The 12,471-nt window shown below is 34.4% G+C and overlaps 1 protein-coding gene across 9 annotated transcripts in view; it reads left to right on the plus strand.

Moving 5' to 3' along the window:
- GPHN (gephyrin) overlaps positions 1-12,471 on the plus strand; it is a 390,537-nt gene that overhangs the window by 334,006 nt on the left and 44,060 nt on the right. For all 9 annotated transcript variants that reach the window (XM_039875261.1, XM_039875256.1, XM_039875259.1 and 6 more), the window contains one exon: positions 10,676-10,797. In XM_039875261.1, coding sequence (XP_039731195.1) covers positions 10,676-10,797 — 122 coding nt within the window. The remainder of the gene's footprint in view (positions 1-10,675; positions 10,798-12,471) is intronic.

Consider the following 12,471-nt stretch of genomic DNA (forward strand, 5'->3'; position numbering starts at 1 on the left):
GAAGTCAAGATTGTATGCTTGCTATCTAGTTACCCAAAATACTAGCAATAATTATTCCTTCAATAGATTCTGCATACTTTTTCAGTCACCTTCAGCCATATTTTGTAACTCATATTTGTTCATTCATGTTCTCTCTCTCTCTCTCTCTCACACACACACACACACACACACACAGAGAATTAAGTGTATTTATCTCCACTATGCCTTTGCTTATTCCGTTCTATTTTTTTATTTTTTACATAATTGTCTTGGCCACTCAATAGCAGAGGCTATATATATTTAGATATATAAATTCTATCTAGAATCTTCATATAAAATTCTTTGCAGCCTCCCATAAGCAGCTACTATTATAAAACTAGAGTCTTTAAAATCTTTGTCCCCACTAATAGAAAGAATAGAAAGTTGAGTGCCTACTATGCCCAGTAATGCTCTGTGCTTTATGATTAAAGCAACACTGTGAGGTTGGTATAATTATGCTTTATTTTATGTAAGAGAAAATTGACACTCAAAAACAAAGCAACTTGCCTAGCATATATTTTGCACAAGCAATGTAGCCTGGTTTCACATGAAAGTCTTTTGGCTATAATGACATTTTCCCACTACGGCACAATGCTTCCCACTAGAGCTTTCTTAAATTTCATTTCTCTAGCATTTCAGTGGCAGTCTCTGAAATCTATCAGGTTAGATAGTCCATTACTTTCTTCTAGCTATATTATACTTCTTGTCCAGGTTAAAGACCATGGCTCACCACTTTAAAGTTGCCCTCACTAACATTTCAGATAGCTTTACTCCTTTATTCCTTTCTTACTGTGCTAACACCAAAACGGAATGACTTCATTCTCCACTTGCATTTTTGCTTCTAAGCAGAAAAACATTATTGAAAAAAAGTCATAGAACTGTGATTACCTGGCCCACTACAAATTTCTGCTATTTAATGTCAACCTAGCACTTAAAGTTGCTCGACAATTCTGATGTAACTGTCTTATTGATTTCCTACATGTTCCTTCAGTGAATAGTTCATTCATACATTTTATACCCTCTTTAGACCTCAGCAGCAGCCGTGCTTTCTCATTGAAGATGACATCAACTTTATGGAGGAAAAAAATGAAGCTTAAAAAATACTTTTCAAACTGAACTAGATTAACTTTTTTCTAGGGATGATTCCTATACTTCTACCTTTAAATCCATTCTTCTAAACCTTCTTCAGAACTTTGGTTTCTGAATTATTCCTGTGTCTTCTGTGTCTGTTCTGTCTCTAGTGTCTCATCCTCCTTCCACATCCAAATGTACAAAGAAAATCTGTACTTAAACACTCTGTTGCCTCCTTGAGCTACTGCACTGTTTGTTCCCTGCCCTTCACTACTAGATTTGTTAAAAGAGAGATCTGTACCCACTGCCTTTCCTTCCTCATTATTCACTTTCTCTTAAAACTCCAAAATATGATTAGTGCCCCATCATTACAGGAACTGCTTTCCTGAGAACACTAATAACCTTCTGATCTCCAACTCCTGCTCTGATCTTCATTCTCTCTAACCTGTCTATACCATTTAACATGAATGACAATCCTCACTCACCACCTGGAAACTATCTCCTCGTGTTCTGTGACTCTGTTCTTTCTTGATGCCCTGACTGCTACTCCTTTTTTTCTTTCTTTTTTTCCTTATCTTTCTCCCATTCCCTAAATGGAGTAGTCCCCCAAGATTCTGTTCTCTGCTGTGTCCCCCATTCTCTCTAAATTCTCCCTTAGAGTTTTTCTCTCATGTCAAATATATGCAGGTAATTACTCATATCTATAGCCCTAATCCTGACCACTTTTGTAAATTCAAGCCTTCATTTTCTACTTCCTTTGGATATTTCCACCCCATGTTCCATTACCTAATCTCATTCGCCATCTTTCCCTTCCTACCATCTTCCTGACTTGCCTCTTTTTATAAAGACATTGCTATTCCTTGAAATTGTTTCCATGACATTCTAAAAAATTTTTTTTCTTAATTGTGGTAAAATACACATAACATAAAATTTACTATCTTAACCATTTTTAAGTGTACGGTTCAGTAGCATTAAGTACATTCACATTGTTATGCAACCAATCTCCAGAACTATTTTTATCTTATAAAACTGAAATTCTCTACTCATTATAAACAACTCCCCATTTCCCCCTCCCCCATCCTCTGACAACCACCATTCTTCTTTCTGTCCCTATGAATTTGATTACTCTAGGTACCTCATGTAAGTAGACTCATACAGAATTTGTCTTTTTGTGTCTAGCTTATTTCACTTAGCAAAAAGTCGTCAAGTGTCATCCATGTCATAGCATGTGTCAGAATTTCCTTCCTTTTTAAGAGTAATATTACTTCCTTTTTAAGGCTGAATAATAATATCTACATTTTGTTTATCTGTTCAGCCATCAGTGGAGGTCTGGGTTGCTTCTATCTTTTGGCAATAGTGAGCAATGCAGCTATGAAAATGGGTGTACAAATATCCTTTTGGGACCCTGCTTTCAATTCTTTTGGTTATACACTATTTATTCTTAACATAAAGAGATTAGACTTAGTAACAGTTTACTTGTAGAAAACCTAGAAAATACAAATTAGCATTCATTCATTTACTTAATATATATTGAGTCTCTATTATGTGCCAAATACTATTTTAGTTGCCAGGAATACAGTAGTAAACAAATAAACAAAAAAAGACAATAGCCCCTACCGTCATGAAGCTTACATTCTAGTGGAATGCAAAAGAGAAAGAAACATTTTGATATATAGTCATCCATACTTATTTCTCTGCCCATATAAATACTATTTTATTATCTGCTTTTTTTTTCACTTAAATAGCATATCACAAATATTTTTCAATGATAGTAATATATATGTGCAATCTATCTTTGATGGGTGCATACCATTTCTATTTTATGGGTATCATAATTAATTTAATCAATCCTCTAATGTTAGATATTTAATTTGTTTATCATTTTCACTATTAAAATAGACTGTGTTGTGATGAACATTCATATTTATTTGCAACCACTATAAAAATCAACAAAAGAGATAAATTTAAAAACACTATTGGTGAATCAAAATGGAATACTAAAAAATGTTCAAGTTATCCAAAGAGAGGACAAAAAAAAAAGGAGGAAAACAGAGAAACAAAAAAAAAAAGAGAGAACAAACAGAAAACAACTAATAAAATGGCAGGTGTAAGCCTTAACACACCAATAATTATATTAAATATAAATGGTCTACTTTATATGTAATAGCCAAAAACTGGAAACAGCAATAAAAAGGTGCAAACTATTGCTACATATAACAACCTGAATGGATCTCAGTGGTGTTATGGTAATGAGACCTAGGCAACCTGGATGTAGTGGGGACACCCACCATCTCAGCCACTCCCACAGCACTGCCCAAAACCACAGTAACACCTGCCACCTCAGCAACACCAGTAGCAGTAAGGCACCAGAGATCCCAGAAGCACAAGCAGTACAAGTAAGAGAAAATAAAAACTTGCACTGTAGTGCCATCTACTCAAAAATGAAGGAAAGTCCTCTAATTACCAGTCTCCCAAATTGTTGAAATCAAAATGGTACCAAATAAGAGATATATTCTCTACTTCAAATGCACTTGCAGAGGAAAAATCCATCAAGTACCATGAGCATCCATGGTAACACGATATCACAAAAATAAAATGACAGTTCTCCAGAAACCAAACTTAAAGGCATGGAAGATTATGTTCTAAATGATAGAGAATTCAAAATAGCTGTTGTTAAAAAAACTCAACAAGATACAAGAAAACTCGGATAGTTCACTGAGCTCAAGAATAAAATTAAGGAACAAAAAGAGTACTTTACTAAAGAATTTGAAACTCTAAAAAAGAACCAAATTGAAATTCTAGAGCTGAAGAATTCAATAAATGAGATGAAAAATGCGTTGAAAGCATTGGAAATAGAGCAGACCGTATGGAAGAGAGAATTAGTGAGCTCAAAAATAGAAATCTGGAAATTATTCAGGTAGAAGAGGAGCAAGAACTAAGACCTAAAAAAAAAAAAATTAAAGAACTCTATGAGAACTCTCTGACTCCATTAGAAAGGGCAGCATAAAGAGAATGGGTAGCCTAGAAGAAAAAAGAAAGAAGAAAGGAACAGAGAGCCTATTTAAAGAAATAATAGATGAGAACTTCCCAAACCTGGGGAAGGAACTGGCTAACAGAACACCTAATTATCTCAACAGAAAAAGGCCTTTTCCAAGACACATTATATTAAAACTGTCAATGATAAAGAAAACATTCTAAAGGCAGCCAGGGAAAAATATAGTAACCCACCAGGCTGTCATCAGATTTCTCAGCAGAACTTCTACAGGCCAGGAAGAAGTGAAATGAAATATTCAAAATATGAACAGATAATAACTACCAACCAAGGTTACTCTATCCAGCAAAGTTAACCATTAGATATGAAAGAGAAATAAAGACGTTCCCAGACAAACAGAAGCTGGGGGAATTTACCACCATAAAATCTGCATTACGAGAAATCTTTAAAGGAGCATTTCTACCTGGAACAAAAGATGAAAAGTACACAAAACTTGGAGTAAGGTGACAAACAGACTGACAGAATTAGAAAATTGCAACTCTATTTCAAAATAAGGTGTTAAACACTTAATTATAACATAAAGGTTAAAGAGAAAAAAAGCATTAAAAATAACGATAGCTACTTCAATTTGGCAACAAACACACTCAAAAACATAATTTTTGACAACAAAAATATAAAAGGGGAGGAGGAAAAGGACAGAACTTGTATAGGCAAATAAAGATAAGATGCTATCAGAAGTAAAAGGACTGTTTTATTTATGAGACATTTTATACAAATTTCATGGTAACATAAAAATCCAGAGCTGAGACACAAAAGATAAAAAAGAAGAAACGTAGAAAAACACTATGGAAAACCACCGAAGTAAAATAGCATACAGAAACACAAAGGGGAAAGAAACAATGGAGATATAGAGCATTCAAAGAAGATTTAATACCTATCCTTCCCAGACTCTTCCAAGAGGAAAGAATGCTTCCTAACTTATTTTACAAGGCCAACATTACCCTGTTACCCAAATCAGACAAGAACAACACACAAAAAAAGAAAATTATAGGCCAATATTTCTGGTGAACATAGATGCAAAAATTCTCAATAGTAGGATAAAAGTATTATAAGAATTCATCTTGGGAGGAAAAAAAAATCTTTTTTCTTTACCCTTCCGATTTCTCAGGGTCCAAATTTTATAACAAAAGCCAGATTAACAAGAGAAAAACACACTTATTTTATATAATTTTTATGTGACACAAGAGCCTTCATAAGAAAATGAAGACCTAAAGAAATGGTTAAACATGAACATTTATATGTTAGCTTTGATAAAGAGTGGAAAGTCATGGAAAAATATGATAAGACAAAGGTGTGGGGACAGAAAAATAAATTTTCTTCCCACCTTCTAAGTTTTTCCAGCTGGACTAATAATCAAATTAACAGGAGAAAATAACCAAATGTTTTACATATGTACATACAAAAGTTCCATAAGGACAGATTGGTCAGTCAAGTTTTATAGGCCATCTTGAGCTAAGGAGAAGGGGGTAGGATGGGGTTATGGTTTGAGACTTCGAAAGGCAGAAAGTCATTTCACGTAGAGATGAAAAGCAAATATTTGGTAAATAAATGTTTGCTGGGTTATTGTTAACAATGGAACACAGAGAGGACTTTGATCAAATGGTCTTGGTAGGTCCTGTCTGTCACACTTAGTTCATATTAAAATTTAGTTATCAATAATAATAGCTCCCTTCCTAGAGCAGGTCTTCTATCTAAATTCTTTTAGGCAGTTAGGGAAAACGTGAAAGATTCTTTCTCAGTCTTTGTTTCTTAAAAGTAAACAGCTCAAGACAATATCTCAAAAGGCATATTTTGGGATGGCAAACTCTGCTCCCCCTCAAAGGGTGGGAGGGAAGTATTGTAAATTGAGGGAAATTTATCAAGGCCTGTTCATTCAGATCCCTCTGTGTGTTCCTTTATCTTCACAACTCAAGATGTTCCTTTTCCTTGGGCATAGGGAAGGCACCTTTCATAGGGTTTTATGATGTGCTTCAGAGACGGGTAAATCCTCCCTGTACATGCCATTTCCCAAAATTTCCTTCAGCTTAAAATACTCGGTATGCTAGGTGCCATATTTGGAGGTAGCGTGTCTTGAGCCTCATCAGTCTCTTTTCACAGAGACGTTCCATATCATCATTCCCAGATTTAGATAAATACAAATTTTGCTATTTTCTAGCAAAACCAATAAAGGAAATTTAGAAAATTAAAATTAGAATTTTTAAATGAGAAAGTAAATACAAGACTTGCATAACTACAATATTGTTCTAGTATAATTTTCTTACATGGTGGTAACTTTCTAACTTAGAAAGAAAACACAGGACAATTTTTAAACCAAAATTCATAAATCAGTCTAATTTGTCCAAGGAGAAATCATAATAGAAATAGAATATGGACCTTTTTCTAATACAATTTATAAGTCTTTATATTCATAAACCAATTTCTTAAAGATTCCTTGAATTATGTTTGAATGTACCTCTTTTCTTCTTATAACCTAATAACCAAACTCTGGAAAACTTTTTTTCCAGAGTTTAATTAAAAGCCATTTAGAATAGGAATATGCTCCATTAGATCTTATAATTGACTTTTCTTCCCTCTTTTTATGTTAGATCTGTTTATCTGGACTATCTAGGTCTTTCTAAGGTGTATCAATAATAACCAGAATTGGTTTTTGATCAATTAATAAGTTTTCCGAAAGAGAGAGAAAAAAAGATAAAGACGTATAAGGGAGCTGTTTGCAATGAATATGGAAAGAGTTACTGACCACTAAGAGTCTATCATCTTCCCTTTGCAAAGAGGGGAACAGTCTTAACTGCAGACAAACCCATTTCAACGCATAAAAGAGAGAGAAAGGGCATCATTACAAACCATCAGAGGCACTTTGACTATTCCATCAAGACCATAGGATTAAATCTCTGAGGAACAAAAACAAAGTGGGAGGTCTCCTAAAATAAACTTAAGTGATTTCTCTTTTGGAGAACAAGACAGAGAACCTCCTCATGAGAGTTTAACAAAAGAACTCTTAAATTTTTTATACTTTTATTTAAATCTCATTTTGAAGCTTTGCATAACAATAAAAAATGCTAATCATTGAATATTCAGAATTGTATTCCTCTTTTGTTCTAAAAGTTCTTTCAAGTGAATAATTGCGATCATGTCAAAAGTACTCCAAAATGACCACTGCAATTCCAAATTGTCTTTGATGTAATTATGCTTTTTAAAAAGATAAATGCAAGAACAATAAAATAGAAGCCAGAGGTATGCCAGGAAGTAGCACGAGTTCCTTATTAAATGAATCCATGAATTCATTAGCTAAAAGTCAGTCAAAAGGAAAAAATATTACTTATATGTTATGTCTAAAAGCCTTCACACTAAGGTTGAATCCATAAAAGCTGACCCTAAAAATCAGCCAGCCAGAATGGGTAGGCAGGAGATCTCTCCCAAAGCCAATTTCTCAAACATAAACAAACTAAGAAAAATTCTTGTAGGCACACAACAATGTAGCCAGCTGACAAACAGAATGGTTAGTATTAAATCAGCGCTTCAGCACATCTTCACCAAAGAAAACGAAAATTAGTACAAACTCAATCAGATAACCAAAAACTCCTAGGAACCTTACAACAAACAAAATAAATATCATCTAGCTTTGGGAGCTCAACAAAAAAAGATCAGAGCTTAACATAACTGCTGGACTTAGTATCATGAACAAAGAATCCCCAGAGCAAAGAGGCCCAAGAGACCTCAGTGACGTGCAGTGTACCCAGTATGAGAATACTGGTGGCAAGGAGTCTTGTCTAAGTCTTGGTGGGACCTCTATGACTATCAAAGTCCTAATGCAAGGGAAACCTGTTGATCATATAAAACTGGATATATGAAAGTTTCTGAGCAAGGGAGAGGATCACCTTGACAGAGTCTCAGTAGTGTCTCAAAAGGGGAAAGTACAGAATAATATTTAACAGGATTTTGAGGACTGGAGTTGGTGGTGGGCTAGTTTTAAGGTAGAAGTGTAAGGCCTAGACAGAGACTGGTCAGATTTTATAAAATAAATAACTTGCTAAAATAGTCTAATCTTTGCAGCACCTGAGTCCATGTGAGTTACCATCGTTTCAAATCTGTCCATGGTCTTATCTTAGAGCATATAGGTCTGAACAAGCTTGATTTAAGATAGTTTGAGTTATATATCATGGTTTGGTATAGTTTATCTGTTATGCAAATAATAGTACAGTTTTACAAGTTGATGTTTTTTTTTTATTTATCAGAAGGAAGGAATTTGTAGGCAAGATAGCCAATTATATGGCTTTTACAGAAATTCAGACATATTGAACGCCTAAAATTGGGCTTTGGGGGCATTGGTAAGAGAGTAAATGAAAACGTTGGGTCAAGGAGGAAATGGATTAGAATGTTCTTAAAGACTGAGACTTTTGGGAAGATAGTGGACTACAAAGGAAAAGAAAGATGCAAAGATCAAATGTTTGAAACCTGGGAAGACAGTGGTACCACTGACAATAACAGAAACAGGAAATTGAAATTCAATATGTGGTAGATAAGAAAGTAACAAGGTATGGAGATAATAAGTTGTTTTATTTTACTTTGTATTTTTTTTCTTTTGTATTTTAACTGTAATAAGTTTCAGACACCATTCCAGAGATGAACAAAAGTATAAGATACCAGAATAAGATCAGCTTTAAAGGAGAATATTGTGAATTTATTCTGGTATATTCAGCCTTATAATCGTCCATTCAATTCTTTCTTTGATAATACTTAAAATGTACTATAAATTCCAGACCCTCATTTAACTAGCTATTATTTTATTATGTCAATTTTACAGAAAAATAACTAGTTCTCCAATGACTTCTAATTGTTCTGCTATTTCTGGAACTGTTTACAGAAAAATAGCAGAGAGGAGCATGAATGGCAAAGAAAACACCCTCAGAACAGGAATCTTACTTACTTGGTGGTCGGTACCCATTGATGGGAAAAAAAAAAATTACATAACCACAAGTTTTTTTTGTCTGAAAAAAGTTAACTGATTAATGGAGTTAAAGAGCTCTAAGCCTTGGCCTTTATAAAATTATGACTTCAATGATTGTTTGTTAATTAAGATTAGAAAATAAATCTGATTACGATAGCAATTTTCAAAGCTCTGCCAGTGACTAAGGATGAAAGTGGGTTGCAATGTCACATGGCATCTGATTAAACTAAATTAGTACAGTATCTGAATAATACAATCAGTTTTTCTCCAGCTATTGTAAGGGGACAGACAGTTGGTTGCAAAGCTACTACTTTTCCAACATAAAGCCAAAGGTCTGGCCACATGGTATCACTAATGAGTCAGAAGGAAAACTGAAGTAGCTAAAGGTTATTGTTTGGGAGATCTTTAATATGAAGCCCTGGGTATTGGCCATATTAACAGTCTAAGCATCGAAAATATGCAGGCTTGCCTTCAACCTCCTAAGATAGTATTCCAGATTTTCTCACTTCAAAGAGGTACTTTTTTATTTTATAGTATTTCCGAAATCAAAGTACATCTGAAAATTAATATATAAATGAAACTTGTATGTTATGTGTATGTTAAGGACTCCCTACTCTTCAGTATTTTATTATCTAATAAATCTAAATTATGTTCACATTGTAAACTAATTCCATCTATACTAGCATCTAGGAGTAACAATACAAGTACAATCAGGGAGTAAATAGTTGTTTTTTTCAATATCATAAAAAAGGGAAAAAATCTCTTTTTATATTAACTAAATATTCATTATCTCAGTCAATCCTAACAAGGTAGTTATTATTACTGTATATTATAAATGAGAAAATTAAGGCATAACATGGTTGGGCAACTTAAATTTGAACCTTGTCTGAATCCCAAGCTCTTCCTACTATACCACACTGCCTCACTGGAACATCCTAACACAGAATAAGCTTCTAATAGTTTTCTTCATAGGCATACAATAGTAGATATCAAATCTCTACAGTGTGATTCAATTCAGAGTCATGGAATTGTGGGTATGTGTAATTAGTATCATTTATTTAAGTTTGCTTAAAGAGACAAGATACCTGTCTCCTTCAAATCTAACTTCTTAGGTGCTGTTGATTCCACTTTAGAAAAGAGATCAAAAGCTTGAAAGAAAAGATAAATGATCAGTCTCTTCAGACTTGAGAATATCATGTCACACAGTCTCTACCTCAGATGTTCTCAATGAAAGACAAATTGGAAAATGATATTGGGAGTTAAAATCACAGTTGTTTTATTTAGTTTGCCCAGTAAGCTACCACTGGGAAGCCCAGCATCTCTAGAGCACAATCGTCAAATTGTAACCAAAGGTGATATTTAGTTTGCTGTTTAGTCAATATTTAAATTTCCGGAGGACCATTTTCTCATCTTCTTATACTTTCAGTATTTATTCTAAGACCCTTTGAGCATATATCTTCTGCGTGCCAAGTACTGTTGTAGATGCTAGCTATGCTAAACTCTGTTTACTAGATCTATTTTTTTCCATTAACAATAGGCAAATTATCCTAAGAGAATAATTTGTGGTGGTTTTTTTGGCTTTGTAGCTGCTAAATCCTGAAGATGACCTCTTACCAGGAAAGATTCGAGACAGCAATCGTTCAACCCTCTTAGCCACAATTCAGGAACATGGTTACCCCACAATCAACTTGGGAATTGTGGGAGACAAGTAAGTATTGGATTTTATTGTAAAGTTGTTATTGTGCAAATATGAATTTTGGGAGTACTGATAGGTTGAATTGTTGCTAAAGAGACAGCAGTTAAATACCATAACTTTCACTTATTTCATTCTTCAGAAGCCAAAGAATTATGAAGATATCTATGTCCTTTAAGGACATTTTCCTGGAATGCCTGTTACAACAGGAGAAATACTTTGCTCTTTTCTCCTATGTGTATATTAAACTTACAGAGTCTTTTTTGATAGTGTTTGCTTTCTCCTAGTGGAACTAATGGTGATGGTGTTTTATTCCTATTTACACTTTTATTTATTTCAAGAAAGACAGGGAAGACATGGGTGACAAGAATAGGAATGTCAAAATTAGCACTGATTCTTTGAAGTTCAAGTACAATTGTTTTTTTTTCTATGACTTCTATATGTCTTTTTTGTATCTTTATGCAGCCTGAGTTTTCTCCAGGCTTCACCCACTTGTAAGTTCAAAGGGAAGCACATTGACTATAATGGCCCATCTCTAAGAGCATATTTACTAAACTAACTCAGCCCTCTGCTAAATTCCCCAACTACGATTCTCCAACTCTGTCTCACATGTGATCAAAATCAAGCCTGTTCTTTCTGAGCATCCCGCTACCATGCAACACTGCTGCTCAGTCATCTTTCACCAGCCACTATTTTCAGTTCACCAAGGGCGTTCCTGCTTTCAGTAATACTGAAACATCAAACTGATAGAGATAAAGCTAGGAGACAAAATTGAATGGTGGGTACCATGATATCTGTCACCCATAATCCCCTTCTCTCTCATAACTGCCTTGTCACTGAGTAAAGCTCATTATACCTTGATCCTTCTTTCCTTAAGATGTGTGCTTTCTCAAGACTCAAATGTGCTTTGAAAGAGACTCTGCCCTACCATTTCACAAGATATGCTCTCATACTTATAAACCCCAGCTTAGGCTCAAACTGGACACAACACAGTCCAAACCTTGGACATAGCATCTTACCAGTAACCTGAAAAGTACTAACTTTTATGTCATCTCACCTTTTAAAATTCTCTTCTTTCCTCCTGAGTATTTTTTTCTTTTTCAGAAGACATTGGAGTAGAGGCTATTAGATGTATTTTTTTTTTATTAGATGTATTTTCAAATGTCATTCTTTATAAATTCTTCACCACTTGTATTTGCGCGAATATTTAGTTCTAGAGTAGTTCATTGCCAAGTAACCAAGCAATATAGAATTCATGCAGATGAAGCCAGTGTCACAGGTCACCTAGTATCACCCTGATCCAGGCTCACTAGCTCTAGGAAGGGAGTAGACAGAACCACTGGAAAAAAAAAAAAAAACTAGGGGAATAGTATTTGAATTTGGACCTGATCAGTAACCTGTCAATTCACATAAGCTTCAGACACCTAAAAATTATCCCGATGCCCATATGCCTTTAAAGAAGACAAAAATTAACTTCTGAGACAAGATAGAACAAATCCAAGAGTTCCAAATACACAGAGTAGGCCTGAAACGCTAGAAAACAAACCTGCTAGACTGTTTAGGATTTGTTTTTCACCCACCACTGGCTCTTGCCCTCCCTCCACATGCATTAATGAGCTCTAAGGAATACTATAAGGTAAAAGGAGCTTTTTTCATTGCCATTTTTAACCTTAAGCTGTTCTGAACTAT

The sequence above is a fragment of the Pteropus medius genome, unplaced genomic scaffold (assembly GCF_902729225.1).
Source record: "Pteropus medius unplaced genomic scaffold, Ma_sr-lr_union100, whole genome shotgun sequence".
Lineage (NCBI taxonomy): Eukaryota > Metazoa > Chordata > Mammalia > Chiroptera > Pteropodidae > Pteropus > Pteropus medius.